This window comes from Panthera tigris, chromosome D1 (genome assembly GCF_018350195.1).
Source record: "Panthera tigris isolate Pti1 chromosome D1, P.tigris_Pti1_mat1.1, whole genome shotgun sequence".
Lineage (NCBI taxonomy): Eukaryota > Metazoa > Chordata > Mammalia > Carnivora > Felidae > Panthera > Panthera tigris.
The window spans coordinates 46,607,396-46,626,850 of record NC_056669.1 but is presented as its reverse complement, the minus strand read 5'-3'; the positions used below and the strand labels follow the sequence as shown (position 1 = coordinate 46,626,850).

General features: G+C 33.7%; 1 protein-coding gene across 1 annotated transcript in view; it reads right to left on the bottom strand.

Moving 5' to 3' along the window:
• The window catches only part of LOC122231478, a 520,961-nt gene that overhangs the window by 484,071 nt on the left and 17,435 nt on the right, over positions 1–19,455 (bottom strand). The window contains exons 3-4 of the mRNA XM_042959603.1: positions 13,262–13,375; positions 10,119–10,250 (exon numbers count right to left, since the gene is read on the bottom strand). Of these exons, the coding sequence (XP_042815537.1) occupies positions 10,119–10,250; positions 13,262–13,375 (246 nt within the window). The remainder of the gene's footprint in view (positions 1–10,118; positions 10,251–13,261; positions 13,376–19,455) is intronic.

The window sequence follows — 19,455 nt, the reverse complement described above, 5'->3', positions numbered from 1 at the left end:
TCCTATGTCCTCGTATGACTATCTCTCAAATAGACTCTTTCTTTGCTTCATACAAGGAAATCCTTGTCTCAGTGATTGGCTCTGCTGTGTATCAGGCATTACTGTCTATTTTCTACAATGCTCATTCAATATGCAGAGTCACTATTCCTCTCCATAATTATCCATTTTTATAAATAAAGTCATTAGCTCACCTCCTTCCATGTTACAATTATAAATACTCAAACTTGAGAAATGGAAGTATCCTGCACCAAAATTGGTTTAGTACTTACAGAGAGCTGTTAAATATGTTTAATTTCCCAAATTTCCAGGGGCTCCCTTCTAGAGAGGTTTGTTTGTTTGTTTGTTTGTTTAATGTTCGTTTTCGAGAGAGACAGAATGCAAGCAGGGGACAGGCAGAGAGAGAGAGAGGCACAGAATCCAAAACAAGCTCCAGGCTCTGAGCTGTCAGCACAGAGCCCGATGTGGGACTTGAACTCACAAACTGTGAGATCATGACCTGAGCCAAAGTTGCTTAACCGACTGAGCCACCCAGGTGCCCCTCCCATTCTAGAAAGTTTTAAAAATTAGATTTTATGAGAAAAATGGCAGAAAAATGTAAACATGTATCCTGAAAATTTATAATGGAGCTCTGCACCTAAAATAATCAAGTTTTGTTCATGCACCAATTATCTCAATTGATGAAATCTAAAACTCACCTTCATATTTATAATTATTGTCCTATTTTGATCAGTTGAAGAGCTCTTAAACTCTTCTTCAAGAAACTTTTGCAGAAACTATTTCTAAAGCATGAAGCTTATTTCTGAAGAAATTATTAATTTTTAAGTGGCTTATTTTTATAACTCAAGGTTTTTGTGAAAGTATTGTTTAATATTCTGTATAATTTGTTTCTGTGAGCTTAATTAAAAGTGCCTTAAAATTCTAGGGATTCGTGATCAAGGCATTTGTAAGAAATGCCATGCCCAATGGAGTTTTGTGGTTCTAGGTACATTTGATGACTCAATTTGCATATATACATATAGCCTACAAAGAGAATGCTAATTTTATGGTTTCGTGAAGGTTTATTATTTTGACAGCAAACTGGAAAATGAATATAAAGTAGAACCCAGGGATGCAGAAACTAGAAATCAGGGAAATTTATGCTGCATAGTGTATCTGTAGGTTATTACTAGAATGTTTAGAATTCCTAATATAGTGTAAGAAGTTCCAAGGCTTCTGAGCAGCAAATAATGTAGGGGATAAGTGTTTTCTTAAGCAACTCTTAGGACCAATTCATGTAAACAAACTTAAGTAGATGAATGCACTTCATTTTACACCATGTCTATTTTTGCCAGAAACCAGAACTAACAGGATGAAAGGGAAGACTTTCCTATCATATTCTTGTCAAATAATTCCTTTCCCATTGCTCCTTCTTGTGATTAATCTTTTTCAACACTCAATCCCAAATTTGAAAAGAGTATGAAGTTAGAATCTACATTGAGAGCTATGTTCAATATAATAGAGTCTCGTGTAAAACATACACTACACCATGGACGTGCAAGCAAATTGTATAGATCTTTACTGTGTCCGTGGCTTATCCAGCTGCCTCAGAAACCCTAAATCCCTATAGTCTACCCATCATTCTGCTTTTCTCTAAAATAATGCCCAGCTATATGTGAGTAAACAATTCTGGAGGGGGCATACAGTTTATCTGCCATCATAGCCATCATACTCTTGGGGGTAGAAATAGGTTGTATTCACTGGATTTAAATGCTGTTCTCTGCTCCTCTGGTCCTGAGGCAATGTCCCTGTCCATATGGTCTTTGAGCATACTGATGGCCGCTCATGCAGTCAGCTCATGACAAAGCTCCCAAGTGCTCAACCTGGCTGACAACACTTGCCTTGGGTTCTACTGGCACTATACTCCTACATTTCTCCCTAAGGACATATTACAATTTCCACCCAGCAAAGACATTGACCAGAACTTTCCTGAGATGCTGACCCAATGCCAGCAACTGCCTACCTTCAGATTTCCTATTATGTAGTAAAAAGTAAAACCCTACTTACATAAGCTTTCTACTCCTTTCAAATGAGTACATTTCTAACTTAAGCAAGAATCTAACATAGTACCAGGCATGCAGCAACACTCACTTATTCATCATTCATTTAATAAATATTTATTTAATGGCTAATATGTGTTAGGCACTAAGCTAATATAACAGATACAGCAATGAATAAGAGAGGCAAGATGGCTGCTCTTATCAAATCTACATTTTAGTGGAGAGACTCATGAAAAAAACACATAAACAAAATTTCTCATAGTGATCCACACAGTCACAAAAATAAAAAAAAGTAATGTGATAGGTATGACTTGGGGGTGGGGTGGAAATGGGAAGTGAGGTAGAAAGGTACTTTAGAGGCACTGAGACCTAAATAATGATATAAGCCAATAAGGCAAAGATTTAGGTAGAAATGTACTCCAAACAAAAGAAAAGCATGTGAAAACGTCATGAACAGCATTTAGGAACAGAGAGAAGGCCATGTGGCTGGAATGTAGTGAGTAGAGAAGAGATGAGATGAGACGTAGGCAGAGGAGATGGGGAACCTTACAGGTGAGAAGTTGGAATTTATAACGATAATAGATACGACTAGGAGGTTTTAATTAATAAACAGTATTTAAACGTTTTTAATGGGTACCTGGCTGGCTCAGTTGGCAGAGCATGTGACTTTTGAACTCAAGGTCATGAGTTCAAGCCCCACACTGGGTGTAGAGATTACTTAAATAATAAATAATAAATAAATAAATAAATAAATAAATAAATGTTTGTTTGTTTTTTTTTAAGAATAAACATTTTTAGGGGCACCTGGGTGGCTCAGTCGGTTAAGTGTCTGACTCTTGATTTCAGCTCAGGTCATGATCTCACAGTTCGTGAGTCCAAACTCCACATCGGGCTCTGTGCTGATAGCATGGAGCCTGCCTAGGATTCTCTCTCTCCCTCTCTCTCTGTCCCTCCCCTGGTTGCTCACTATCTCTTTCTCTCTCTCAAAAATAAATAAATAAATGTAAAAAATAATATATTTTTTAAAAGAATAAATATTTTTAAACAAACACAATACACTAACATGAATTTGACCAGTTAAGTAATTCCTTATGATTTTACTGGTTAATCCAAATAACTTTTATTTCAAACTACTTATCACTATAGTACTTGTTTAATGTCTGTCTCTCTTAGCAGATTACGTACTCTATGAAAATAGGTTCACATGTCTCTTGTCACTAAATTCTCAGAGCCTGATACAGTATCTCTTAGATAGCAGGGGTTCAAAATGTATTTTGTCAAATGAAAGAAATTTAATGACAGAATATTCCATATCAGACATGTGCTACACACTGAATTAGAATCAGTCCCTGCATTCAAGAAGCTCACAGCTTACATGAGGGAAACTAACATGTAATCAATTAACAGTAATACAATGTAATATCTGCTGCACCAGAAACATGAACAAATACAGAAACATAAGGAAGAAAGTGACTAATTCTGCTTAAAGGTAAGAAAAGTGTTAAGGAAATTTTTAACCAAGAAAGTAACAAATAATTATTTCCTTGAGATGAAACTTTACACTAAGAAAAAAACATCTACATCATGTTCTATTAATTTTTTTAGTTCTATAGTTCAAAAGATCATATGCTCTATTGAAAAAAATTAATATATTATTATCATAATATTTCAAGACATCTAGAAAGGCCTATTCCTAAAATAATCTTATAGAATTTTCTCTATGTTTTTATCATGCATATCAAATCCCTACATCTGAAAGTTAAATTCAAGGTTAAAATATTCATAATATTATTACAAAAGCTTTGGGCAAACCTAGATGGGCAAACCTATAGTGTTCTGCTTTTTTGCCACCTGCCATAGATCAGTGACAGTGATCATTACCAAATTCTTATTTATTCTGTACTTAAGCAGAAATCACCCAAATCCTTTCATGTTCTCAAAGTTTTAGGGTTTCACTACCTTCCTCTGTAGAGAAGTCTCACATGCCATCAAAATAAATTAATTTTTCCTATTTCAGCTATAGCACAAATAAAATTGTTTCATTTAGAAACAACCAGCCTTATAAGCATCCAAAGTACATAAATTTTGTTAAATAGTGCCATCTGGTGACATAAATTCTCCAGCAAAGATACAGAGTCCAGAGCCAAGAATAGCATCCAACTCTTTTGATGGTATCTAATGTGAAGTGTCAAATTTAACTTAAGATATACTTGATTCCATGTGACATGAAACACACAACTAATCACACTCAGTATATGACAGTTTAACAAAGGGCTATAATAAGGATTGTTTGGGCCACATTTTACATTACCACTCCTGTTTGTCCAAGTTTACCTTCAAATTTAAATAAGCCTTTGGAAGAGACTTAAGTTTAATGTGATGCTTTATCTAATTCCTAGACATTTTAAAAACATAAATGTATTTATAAACATAAATAACATAAGAACCCTTGTTCTCGTCACATCTGTTTCCTCGCTCTCCTTCTGACCTCCATGAATCAGTATAATTTTCATCACCTCAAATACCAATTCCCTAAGAAAGCTTTCCCCGATTCCACTGCAAACGTTAAGCCTCTTTTCATAGCACCCTCTCCTTGTCCTTTGTATCATTTACCATAATTGTAAACATAACTATGCAATTTTGTTTAAAGCTTGTCTCCCCAGTATATATCACAATGCCAAGCACAATGTTCAGTAAATATCTTTTGAATGAATGGATGGATGGAAAAAATGTCCTTTTCTATCCTCTTCTTACCCAAATCCTATCATCAAGACCCAGCTCAAGTTTACATTTTATATAAGAGCTTTCCTACCAACACCAATGTACCATGATCCCATGCTTCTCTAAACTCCTACAGCAGCTTGGCCTAGCCTTCAGAGTTTAGTCCTTGATTTATATCCTGTCTTGTACTTGTTTGTATATATGTGAATATTACCTTCCCAATTGACCTTAACCTCCTTAAGGGAAAGGATTTTGTCGTTAGTAATACCAATTGCATATGTCCATGTAAATTAAACACTTCATAAATACTTCATTAATTATTATTACTCAATTGCAATAACTGAAATACCTGTGTAAGCAGAAGTAGGCAGAAGAGTAGAACTTAAAGTATCTAGGAATCTAACATGTACTGCTTTGACCAGTCAAGACTTATTTAAAGGTGTTGACATATAGCAATTTATATATTTTACTGGAGCACCTCATTAAATCTGTAACTGTCAGCAAGCACATACTAGTGAGCGTTGTGTGTGCAATAGCAACATCTCAGTGTAGCTTTGCTGTTCTCTATCCATAGCCTCATAGGTAGACACTACCATTAAGTATCCAAAAGAAAAAAAAATCAGTTTCAGATATACTATTGTACTTTAAAAAGAAAATTAGATGCCATAATTATATTCATTAACTTATAGGTTCTTAAGGTGCTCAAAATATATCCTAGAATAATAGCTCATTATATTTGTTACGGATCAAATCAAATCTTTGTAAAACCCAAGAATAAAGAAATGACACGGTCGTATCTTACCAAATGTATTAATAATATTCATGTGCTATATTACTTTCCTTGAGTGGCCAAATACCTAATCATTTTGAACATATGTTCTCAAAGTTTAGCATGCCTCAGAATCACCTGAAAGGCTTATTAAAACACTATTTACTGAGCACTACTTCCAGAGTTTCTGATTCAGTAGGTATGGAGTAAGGCCCAAGAATTTACAATGCTAACCAAGTTTCCAGGTGATGCTGATGCTGCTGATCCAAGAACCATGCTTTGAGAACCTCTGCTTTGGGGGATTAGAGCCAAGTTTTTCCAAATTCATATAACCATGTGGATTATATAATTACTGTAATAAAATTATAATCTGTATAATAATCTGTAATATTATATCTGTAATAAATCTGTAATAAATTATAATCTGTAATAAAAAAATTCTTTGACTATCTTATGAGCAGGTGGCAAAAATTACACATTACAATGAATAATTAGGAGCAAAATAGCCAGGATGCTTTCACAAAGATGTTATTTTGAAAAAAAACATTATATTGGAATTACTATATTGGAAAAACACTACATTTTGTATTGAGTACTTGCCATCACTACATTTAAATAATCAACTATCTACATACCTAATGCCTCTTGTCCCTACTTGATCGTTCTCATTTATCCATAAGGGCAAGGACTATCCTCTCCTTTATAGTTTATTGTTGTATCCCCATTGCCTAGCACAATTTCTAATACATAACAGGAATTTTAAAAATAACTATTGAGTAAATGAATAAATAAAATTTATTGAAGGCCTTCTCTTATTAGAGTCAATATACTGGGGATACAAAGTATCCCCATATAACTTACATATAACTTCAACTCTCAAACTACTCACAGTCTACTAAGGGGACAGAAATATATTCAGTGTATTCATAAGGCAATATAATAAATGTTTTACAGTAATCTGAAAAAAAATGCTACAAGCCATAATAAAAGGGCTGGTTAAGGTTACTATCAAGTAGGGATATGACAGAAGGCTTCAACAAGGAGGTGATAAATCCCAAAATAGTAGTATATCTACTGTATATTCCAATATGCAGTATATCCCAACATGTAGTATATCTACTGTATTACCCCTATGAATCCATAAGGTTCTATGCTAAGATTTATGGACATGAAAAGTATTCTACTATAACACAAAATCTGACATGCAAGGGATAAGCACTTTTCTAAGATGTTGCTACTGGCAAGGTTTTAAGGAAAATAGCACTTTACTGTCCATTCTCTTCTAAATATTTCCCCAAAAGACCCCCTCACACACTGCAGTGAAATAAGAGGAAATAAAATCAGATCAAAAGGTTAATAAGATTTTAAAGGGGCTGAAACTCATTAAGTATATATGCATAGTTCTATCCATAATTGTATGAGTAATAAATAAAGAATAAAAAATTTTTCAATAAGGTATAAAAGCAAAGGACATTTGAGGTACATATCTGAGAATGAACTGACCCATTATATTATTAAAATGTTTCTTGCAAATAATTATAGTGGTAATGGAAATCTTTAAATATTCAAATAGCATCTGGAAGAGAAGTATCAAAATAATAAAAACATTTCCATATTGCTCCTTCATCACCTAAATGAAGAATAAATAACCTAATAGAGTAGCTGGAAAAACTGAATGTTTTAAACTAAATAAAATATACCTAAATTAATTTGTAAAATATCACAGAAATCCAATTTACTTATATTCAAAATCTGTAGAGCTAATAATGTAATCATATAAAACTGTGATTATCATTGGACAAAACTTTTACCTTAGTTTTACCACAAGATGTCACCCTAAGCCCAACATCTAAATGTGCAGCTCCTAGCACATTGTTGTTTAAAGGATTTTTCTTTTTTCTACATTAATGAACACTAATTACTAACTTTTTTAAAGTTTAAGTGAGTTTTTCCACTATCAGTTATTGATAGATGGAAAATTAAAACAAAGTATACCGAAACTCAAGGAGGTAGAAAGTTAATCAAACAGTTGATCATTGTCTACATTTAGCATATATCCTGCTATTTACAATAAAAGGAATGTCTCTTACCATAGGATTTTATATTCTACTTTGACTTTATTTGAAAAATTTTTAAAGAATAAACATATTGCTTTCATAATCTGATAAAGTTATTATTTTAAAAATTAAAAAACAATACCTTTGTCACCGCCTTCCACCACACACAGAACCCACTTGTAAAATGCTTTCATGCACTATAATAATGGCCAAAATTATGTAGACAGAATTCTGTACTCACAGATAATACCATCTAAGACATAGTAGCATGTGGGATTTTTTTTTAAAGCATATGATGGAAGGACCACAAAAGGAGACTAGTATTCATTTTTGAAGTGATGCTTTTCATCTGTCGAGAGAAGGCTTGGTTTTCTGGTGATACGTAAACATTACAGTCCATCTTGAAATAATAATATTTTACTTCACTACCCACTTGTGCTGGGTTTTCTGCATTATGATTCCTTTCTCTATTTAACTGAGATTCATGAAAGGTATTATTTCAATGTACTGGCTGTCTGACTTTCAGAAGAACAGGTGAAGCCACTATTTCCATTACTTGTAACAGAAAAAAAGAGGAGGGTAGGGTAGGAGGTAGCCAGTTCAAACAGAAAGTTACAGACCATCAACAATGCTCTATTTATCAATAACTCCCTACTTATCCTTTTATAATGATATAATCCCCTTCAGGATGCAGAGGGCTACCTGGTTTTTCTTCTTTTGAGTCCTTAAAGAAAATACACAGTGAAACACTCAAACATTCAATAATAATAAAATTAGTTATCAGTTATCAACCCATATAGAACTGAAATGAAAATTATGTTTTGTTGCATAATGTTGCTCCAATCTTTGCAGTCTGGTTTATCCCAAAATGACTTTTAAAGACTAGCCAAAGCAAATCTATCCATTCCAAGCTGAACACCAGGATTACTTATATAACAGCTTTTTACAGATTATTGTTGCCTTTCATTTTATTAGAGAAATTCAAACTATGCTATAGGCTTTTTGCCAAGATATTTATCACTCACCCAAAACAATGGCAAAACATAATTCTTTGTCATTCGTTTGCCCTTTTATTCCCCATATAATATTGTGATACCAAATGGCGACATTACCAAAGCATAGTAAAAGTATCTAAAGCATCTAACAATACTCTTCCTAAATCAAGTTCTCAAAAATTCAAATTCTCAAAACACTTGGCCAGAGTCAACTAAGCACATCATACAAATCTACTTAGAGATACTGCCATTCAGTTAATAACCTTTACTGGTTATCAACTAGATGAAACTATTAATTTTTAATTGAGAAATTTGTGGTTTAAAAATGTTCTCCAAAATACTATTCTCTAATGGCAGGATTAATTTAAATTCTGTAAGACTCCATTTAGAGTTGTTTTTATTGAATACCACTAAGATGATTATAGTTATTTGTGTCATTAATTCTTACCAGCCACAAAAAAATATTTTAAAGAAATTAATCCACAGGCAAAATAATCCTATAAAGCTTTCTACTTCTATTTTTATTCAATAGCTGAATTTTAGATTTTCAAAATTTAATGGTTTTTTAAATTACATTCACACCATAAGGCTGGGGTTTTTGTCCGTAAGGGTAGACAAAATAAAAACATACATAAAATGTTTTCAAAATTAATCCACATGGGTTTTACATCCATCACTTTTAGATTTTACATCCATCACTACCAGACCTGAAAAAATAATGGGAATATGTAGTAGACTCAGTTATTTCTGTAAAATGTACTGTTTAAGCATAGTAAAATACAGTATAATTGAGTGGATTTTTTTAATTGTTTAGTTAGTTGATTAAAGTTAGTTTTTGTTTGTTTATATCTTTTGCTAGTTTATTTTAACTATTAAAATATTATGCCAAGAATGAAAAGTTATCTGCATAAATGCAAAACATACACATATAAAGACACACATACATAAGCCACACAATCTTTAACACATTAGAGATTAAACTAAGATTGACATTATGTGGTTAAATTCATGACAAATTGACAAAAGTTCCAAAGCACTGAGATCTTCATCAATAGAATTTTAAATATGGATTAAAAACTTTCATAAGAGAAGCAAAAGATGAAAAGAGTATTTTAACTTTTGTTTTAAGAGAATAAAAGTACAACTAAGAGGCTGAGTAGAAATGACCCATTATGTTTCATGCTATATAGCCTGTTCCTTCTCTAGAGGGAGGTAGGTTCCTTCTCCAGCATTTGTTGTCAGTTTTTTGGCAACAAACCACTCAGGTTTCTTCCCGTGTAAACTTCCCTTCCTATACAAATCATTCTTTAAATATTTATATTTTTAATAACTGCTCTATTTTTCCTACTTTTTAACAGTTTTTTTTTAGGTTAGCCTTAAATAAGGAAAAGAAAAAAAAACAGAAAACACAAATCTTTTCCTCCACTATCATGGAAAATTATTCCAGTTTAAGTTTGGTTAACATTAGGTTCTTTGACCACGTTACTCAAACTATTAAGCCCAATTCTGACCATTATAATGATAACTTTTTAATACATACCTAGCAGAGCTTGGAATAAGCTGCTTCTAAAGATACCCATCACCTTTTTAACAGCATTTTTCAACTGCTGTTCCTCTGGTTTCCTTAATTTTTTGCAGTATTCTTCCAGTAATGATAAAGCTCGGTCAGTATCTGAAAAACATGATTTTAAAATTCTGTCTTATAGTCCTGGAAAAATAGGAACCTAATATATAACATGAAATGTACAAGTAATAAGAAGATGCATAACTTTTCATTATAAATTCCATATAATCAATAGATTCTCAAGAATATTTTTATTGATTTTTGCCCAATTCTTCTCATCAGAGCCAATTTAGGGTTGTAATTGATAAATGTAGTTTCAACATAAATGTTGGTTGATTTTTTTTGTTACATTAATAAGATAAAAATGAAACAACAAAGATGGCTTATGTTATAAACCTCCACTCACTCCTTCATCAATTTTGTGATTTCTTTGCTGAATCAAATAATTTTTTAGTAGTGGACAAATACTTCCTCAATGTCTATGCTAATCACAGTGTAACAGATAGAGACATAATATGCTTTTAACTTGCACTTGCGTTATTAACATTTTCTTTATCACTTTTTTAGCAGAACAATAAATCGAGCCCTGATTTGTAGCGTTTGCAATATCCGAGGTGTAAATATTCCCACCATGGCCAATTTCAAGATACCCACATGACTTAACTGAATGCAGACCCGGGAACTGATCACAGAGCTTTCCCACCATACAGATACAATAGATGCAAATAACCTCAAGAACATATGTAGTATCAAAATGTAGAAAAATATTAGGAAGTGATGAGTTTTGAGTATTTATTACTTTTATTTTTAACATAATTCATTTAATGTAAGTTTACATAACTTAATGTTCAGACGGCTGCATTTAAACCAGTTTACAAATGTGTTAAAAATGTAACAGTAGGCTCTTACAAACTGACGTGAGCCCATTCCAGCACACCAATGCTTCCAAGGTAGCACTATCTTCTGGCTTTTCCTCCTATATTATGGCTGCCCTTTGTTCGCTTTCTCTGGTTCCTTCTCATTCCTCAAGCCTCTAAACATCTGGAGACTCCTCTCTATTCTCATTCCATAGGTAACTTTAGCAAGTCTCCTGGCTTTAAATATTATCGGAACCCTTAAGACTCCCATGTTTATATTTATAGCTCAGGCATTTCCCCTTGAATTCCAGTCTCATATTAAACTGTACACTCAACATTTCCATTTGGATGTCTAGTGAGCATCTCAAACTTAACTTGTCAAAACTGAACTCCAGATCTTATCTACCTTTACTGCTTCTCCTGCAGTTGTTCTCTCTCATCCTTCCAATTTTTCAGGCCAGAATCCTTGGAGTCATTTGTTGTTCTCCTTTTCTAATTCTCTACATATAATCCATCAGTGAATTTTGTTGGCTCTAACATCAAATACCACCACTATCATTTGCTCGTACTACCACCTGGTGCACCAATATCTACTACCCCCTGCATTATTGCAATAACCTCCTACCAACCTACATGCTACCACCTTTGCCTTCCTGCAGACTTTTCTGAACACAGCAGCCAGAAAGATCATAAGCCAGATAATGTCATCCCCAATTCAAATCTTCCAGTGATTCCCCGTCTCACTTAGCTGAAGACTACCTCACTGATTTCAGCCATTACTCCTCTCCCCTTGCTCAGTCTACTCCAACCACAGTGGTCTCTGCTCATTCTCACATATACTAAGAACTCTCCTACCCCAGGGTCTCTATACCTACTATTCTGCCTAATTATTCTTCCTTCAGATATCCATAAAGCTTGTTCCTTCACTTCCATATCTCTGCTCCTATACCACCGTATCAGTGAGGTCTTCCCAAATTTTCCTCTATAACATAGCAAATCTTAAGTTTACTCCATTGAAAGAAGGGAGAATTTCAATAGGCAGTCATGAGTGGAGACGGATGTCATGTAATTAGTTTGTCACCTAAAAAGGTCATAAATAAAAATGAATGTTGATGCACAGGGAGCCCTCTCCAATTTTAAAACAAAGCATAAACATATGCTAGTACATTTGCACAGAATTTTGATTTTTTAAATGCTTTCATACTTTGCCCAATAAAATATTTTAACTCTTTGAGTCAAGAAGCAATATTTGAATGCACATTTTGACAACAGTTAAAAAATCAGCTGTTTCCCTGAAATGATAGTAGCTTATTGATCTCATACTCTAATTCATTCTTAACCACTAATGTAAGTAATCAACACTACCATAATTATAATATACCTTCCTCAGTACTTCTACTTATCTTTGGGCTCCAGATTTCAAGCTTTAGTCTTTTTCATCCCTTCATTTGTTAGGTAGTCTTTGAAAATGTACTTAAACCTAGGCATCTTTTTTTTTCCTTTTTTTTACAATTATATTTTTAAGCTCTTTTTTAGCTTTGTGTCATTTTTGTAGGTATTCTCTTACTCTGATCTTTTATTCTTGTGAATAAAACTCATTTAAAATGAATTTTGAATTTAATGATACATTAAAAAAAGGTATCAACAGCATTTCCATAATCACATCTATAAATATAATTTGTTAGATAAGAGGACTTCAACTAATTCATTCAACACATATTTACTGAATAACTACCCAGGGAAGACACTGTATTGATTCAAAGCAGCTAGATGTTCTCTAAACCAATAAAGCTTATTATGCTTCTCATCTCTGTATGAGAAAAAACCTGACACATAAAATAAGATGCTAGAATATAAGAAAAACAAATGGTCAAATATGGTCAAGTTTCCCTTAGACTTTTGCATGCCAGCATCTAGTGCTGGAATTATGGCTGCCCTTTTTTCTTCTTTTGGTTATCAGTAATGATCACCTTCTTGTGTCAATTCCATTATGCCCTTTAGCTCACTCTACTGAAATTCTTATTTCTGAATAATGACAGCATAATATCCAGGGTAACCTAAAACTAGATACCTGTGAAAAGATGAAAACATAAAGCAAAAAAATAAAAAAGACAAGATGACAAGGATCCTGTTTTATGAGACAAAAACCCCTAGCCAGATGTTGACAAGTTGGATAAAGTAGAAAATTGAGATAATTATCCAATCAGCACTAATATTTTAATTGACATTCAAATAACCAGTTAGAAGTGGAGAATTTTTCACCTGAATTGCCAGTATAATGACCACAATTCTCTTCTCCTATTTTCTTCATTAAAAGAAATCTATCTTCATAGGACTCCACCATCTCCTGGAAGAATGAAACTACATTTGGACTACCTGAAGGCAGACACAAGAAGAAATGGAGAGTGGGGAATAATTTTGCAAAATAAAAATTTTTGCAGGAAATATGCAATGCAATGCAATGCAAAGGACATAGTGACTGTTACATAATTGCAATTGTAGGTAATCATGTGTCAGCTAATTAAGGTTCAACTTCTTGGTTTAAGAATAGCATTTCCAGAAGTTATAAATAATTTGGGACAGGTAATTTAAATTTGAAACAGTGAATGGCAATAGTGCTAACAAATGAGCTTTTAAAAAAAATAAAATATGACACATAAAATTATTTGCCACAACTTAAAAATGGACAAATTACAGAATATATGGTGTTAAGAAAATTATGATGAAAGTATAGTAGGAGAAAAGGTGAACTTAATACACAAATCTTTAAGAGCAGAGCAGTTAGAATAATGAAATTCCTTTACGTAAATCTATGCAAAATTTTTTATAGCTCAAAAAGAACTTCTACATGAATTTTATCTGATTCTCACCACTAAGAAGTCATATCAGGTCTAATATACAGGAAACTAAAATCCATAGTAGCTTGTCCAAGAGCACAGAGCTACTAAATAACATATTTGGAGCTTAATGTTAAAGCTTTTGATTGCAAGTATAGTGTTCTCTCCACAATACTACCCTTAATCCTTCAGAATAGAATTGAGTAAATTGCTATAAAAAAAAAAAAAAGAAAAGAAAAGAACTTGGTCAATCAGACATAAATTGTTTGGGTGAATTTTAAAATCTAGTGTTAAATGTTGAATAACTAATTTTCACAAGCATGCAATTAACATAAAAATTGTTCATAACATAAATAAATAACATATAAATGGCCCTACCTTTAAAAGTCTGGTAGATCAAAATAATAAGTTCTTTCTTACTAGAATTAAGTTCCATTTTTGAGTATCTAGCTATGTTCCAGACACTGGAAACTCAATATTAAACAAAATGGGCAATATTCTGCACTTAGAGATTTTTGTCTGAAAGTAAAGATAATTAAATAGGAAATTCCAACAAAGTAAAAGATTAAAATAGAGTGTAATAATGCTATGATGAGGTACCAGGTGCCATGGGAGGAAAGAAGCTGATGCCAATAGAGACCATGTAAAATTTGTCCTTATACCCAAGGAGGAATAACAAGCCATGGAAGAACTTTTTTTTTTAATGTTTATTCATTTATTTTGAGAGGGAGGGGTAGAGTGATAGGGAGAGAGAGAATCTGAAGCAGGCTCCATGTTCAGTGCAGAGCCCAACATGGGGCTCGATCTCACGATGCTGTGATCATGGCCTGAGCCAAAATCAAGAGTCAGATGCTTAACCAACTGAGCCACCCAGGTACCCCAACCCTGGAAGATTTTTAAGTGAAGATGAGCATGACCATTTTTTAAAGCTTTAGAAAGAGCACTTTAACTACAGTGTGATAAATATCACTTAAAACAAGTAAGAACAACTAGGTTTTCTTTTTCTTATACCATTTTAAGTAAATACAGGCAACACTGCAGTAATAATTTTTTATTATTACTTATGACACATGTTTACTAGCAAATAAAAATATTTTATTAGGAAATATTTATATATGCTTAATTATTATTATTGTTTTTTGTTATTTTATAAATTAAGGATATTCATATGAAAATAATAAAATGATAAATGCTAATAGAAAAGTCACCTTGTGCCAGGTCTTTAGAACGAAACTTTTTAGTATTAAAATTTACACTTCAGGGGAGCGTGGGTGGCTGACAGTTAAACATCTGACTCTTGATTTTGGCTCAGGTCATGATCTCACGGTTCGTCAGATTGAGCCCAGCATCGGGCTCTGCACAGGCTTTGGATTCTCTCCCCCTCTCTCTCTACCCCATCCCCACTCATGCACAGACCCATGCATGTTCTCTCTCTGTCTCTTAAAATAAATAAATAAATAAACTTAAAAAAATAAAATACAATTTACAATTCAAGGCGATACAACAAAGGTGTCATTTTATTACTAAGATTCTAGTTTTTGTTGAGCAATGCTAAGCATTCTGCATAGATCACCTTTTCAATATTCACAAGAATCCTAAGAAATACTAATATACATATTTTTCAAATGAAGATATGTCAAGTGAGAGAAATGAAATAACTTATTCAAGGCTACACAACCAGTAAGTACTGAAACCAGGATTCAAATCCTGATCTGGCTGGCACCAAAGCCAACTTTTAATATTATGCCACACTGATACCTAACTTACTAGGAAAAAATCATAGTGTTTCTTCTTTCTGTAATTGTTCTCAGTATAATTACTCCTCCTACCCACCCACCCCCCAAAAACTGTTTCAATATAATTCAACAAACACCTATTTATAGTATATTTCCCCTGTGGAAACAAAAAGATATTACATAAAGTAGTGAACTTTTTTTTAGTGTTTATTTATTTTTTGAGAGAGAGAAAGAGACAGAGCACAAGTGGGGGAGGGGCAGAGGCAAAGGGAGACACAGAATCCAAAGCAGGCTCCACGCTCTGAGCTGTCTGCACAAGAGCCCGATGCAGGGCTCAAACTCACAGACTGCAAGATCATGACCTGAGCCAAAGTCGAAGTCGGATGCTTAACTGACTGAGCCACCCAAGCGCCCCTAAAGTGGTGAATTTTTATTGCTACCTTTCAGATAGACATGTTTTCACATTTTCTATAGAACTGTTGAAGAGACCAATGTGGAAATTGCAAGGTTAAGTAGTAATAAACAGAAAGAAAAGACAATAGCAAATTTCACCTTCAGCTGAATATTGAAATATGCATCATTCCAGTTGCAGCAAACTAGAAAAAGACAATGAAAAAAGAAATAAAACTTGGAATTTGAATTATGGAAAAAATGTCTGGCCAGATTTAGAGCAGATCTAAAGATTGTAATCATTTTGTAAATATTGGAAGGTTTATAAATTATTTTGGCATCAATGAAAGAGATAATACTCATAAGAAATATTGCCATAATCAATAAAGAAGCACAGTATGGCATTTCCTGTCTATAAGCAGATGTGTCCGTGCCATAACTGGGCAGACTTACTCCGAAGCTAACCAGGAAGCTGACAAAACGGGACTCTGACTCTGAACACAATTTTCCTCCTCCTTGAACCAAAAGGAAAAAAAAAGTATTCTGATGAAAAGCATTTGTGTAGCACTTTCCTCCTGACAAAACAATTTTTACATAGGCTATATATTTTTATTTGGCCATCATAATAATCCTAAGAGGTGAGTACAATTAACATAGTCGTTTTAAGATGAGGAATTTGAAGCTGTTTCTGTCAATTTTCTTTAGATAATTTAGCCAGCTAATGGTAAAGGCTGGATCCCTGGGCTCTTCTCCATTGTGCGATGATGTCATTCATTTGTTACAAGAACACCACACTCATACAATGAAAAGAACATTGGATGAGCCTCTGGTCCTGATTCCATCACTAACTTTCTAAAATTGAAGTTCATATATGCTACCATATTTGATGCGGAAAAGAAACATTAAGCAGATAACTAGTTTTGCATTTTACTGCCTCAAGGGAGATATGTGCCAGGACAGAAAAAAGCAATTTTTAAGTTTTTCCAGTTTTGCTTTCCTAAAACCTAAGCACTCAAACTAAGACTTTGTTACAGAAAGAGAGAGAAAGACATCTTCTAGCACCTCTCCAGTCTAGAAGAAGATTTTCTCAGCTGAAGAAGAGAGGTCTTTGAATTCCAAGGCAGCAGGGATCTAGGCTCTGCTTCCTGAAAGCATTTCCTAGAAGGCAGAAAGAAGCCAGTGAGGAAGAGCATCATAACTGCACCTAGGTAAAGAGAAACACAGAAATTCGGGGATGGGGGTGGGGGAATCTATGTCTTGGAAGTAGCAAATCACTGCTAGACCAGAAAGGAACTATCTAGACACAACAACTCTTGTCATAGAGGTAAGCTATTGCATATGGGATGATCGATGACCAGATGATGTCACCATTCCAGGCAGAACTCTACCATGACCCCGGAGAAGTAGGAAAAACCTGAAAAATGATTGGAGTAATTGTATTCACCACTCAGTGACTAAGAGTCAAAAATAAAGTTGATCTATAGAAAATGAATGGATATTTCTTACAAAACTAAATTTATAGACTAAAGTCTATCTCAATGATGATCTGATCTTAAAGCCAGGTTTTCTGACTACTAGTACAGGTTTTTATCACAGTATCATTGCTATTGATGATGAGAAGGAAGAAGAGAAGGAGGAAGAGGTGGAGGAGGAGGAGGAGGAGGAGGAGGAGGAGGAGGAGGAGGAGGAGGAGGGGGAGAGACCTCATGGTGAAAAGTTCAATGCAAAGAAAATAAATAATGATCTGAAACAGTATCTTATAATATCTTATAATCCCCCACATTGGTAAACCTCTACTGGTCTTTTGTGTGTCATCCTAAATGTCACCTATCCAGAAAGAATTCCCTGGTTTCTCTAGATGAGTTTGGGTATTCCTCATCGGTTTCCATGACGGTGTGTTAACCTCACCACACAACACTGAAATTGCCTGTTTCCACATCTATCTCCTTAATAAATTTTAATCATCATAAAGGCAGACACTGAATATAATTTCCCACTGGGAAACATGCACCTAGCACAGTGCCTGGTACATAGCAGGTGCTCAATATATCTTTGGTGAGTGGATAAGTGACAGAATAAATAAATGAAACTAAAGTTATTGTCTTGAATACATACACATTTAGCTTTTAAAAGAATTTATAGTCTATTATTCAAAAGTGATTTTAAATTGAACAGAACTTAATGATTTATTCCAAGTCTTATCACAGAGTCAATGATAAAGATTCCACAGCTCTCTAAGATTATAGGCCCCCTACAGAAACTTCAAAATCTTATCTAACAGAGTTAGGACCTCAGTGGCTAACAAGATGGTGTCATCAGAAGAAATGGGATACATAATCTTGCCATACTTGTCCATTATCTTTGAAAGTTTTAACTTAATTCATTTCTACAGAATTTTCTACTTTTTATGCATTGTTTCTCTTGGTCCAAAATACTAAAACAAATCAGGTCAGGAGATTGGTTTCATAATGTAGGTGATTTGGCCATTAATTCTTGAAATAGCTTTGAGAAACTTATTAAAATTGAACCTATGCAGAAAGCTTACTACTTGGAATTCAGAGTGACTGACTGGACTGAAGACAGTAGGTAAAACTCATGATCCTTTGCTGACAAAGCAACCTAAATTGAGGATACAGAGCCCTCGTGCCTTGACTGATAAAAATTCCTGAGCTGGAGAACAGGTCCTCTCCCCATAGTTTTAAAAAAGTTTTTTATACATCTTAGCCTGATAGTAAGAAATATTTTATAATCACTGAAATGGTTACACAGTAAATATTAATAGCATATAATGAGAATATATAAATAAATAAGGGGATTCTTATAGTTTAGTGAATATACTGTTATAAAAGAGTGAGTGATTGATTGGCAAAGGCATGAATGAATTGAATGCCTTAATTCCTTGTTTTAAAAATCTAATATTTTGTGTACATCTTCCTACTGACTAGACTCTTCTAATCAAAGAAGTAACCAGTGATAGGCCTAAAGGAGAGATAAAATATTCTATCATATAGAGAATACTTGGGCAGTTTCCCAAAAACCTAACAGTTCAAATATTTCAGGTATCAAGTCATTAGCATATCATTTTCACACTTTCCCAATATATAAGAATTGTAGAATAAATTCAATTAACAGATAACTTTAATACTATGCCTAACGTTTGCTTCATAACATAGTCTTAACCAGTAGTTGAACACAAACATTTCTCTCTCCAGAATTCTCTCTCTTATGCCTCCTGAAATGATGAGTATCTTCCAACCTCAAGAATCTGTGGCTTCATGGTTTCCAGTAATTCTCAAAACCAAAGTCAAGGTGACCCTTTTGAGGAATTTTAAATCTAAAAAAATCTTTGGTAAACGATCATTTTACTTTTACTTACAGAAATTAGAAAAACTATCTTTTCCCATCCCTCTCTAGGAAGATTCAGTTCTTAACTCATTTGAGTTTTACTGATTGAGAAAAAGAAAAAAACATGAAGTTTGTGAAATGGAAAAAA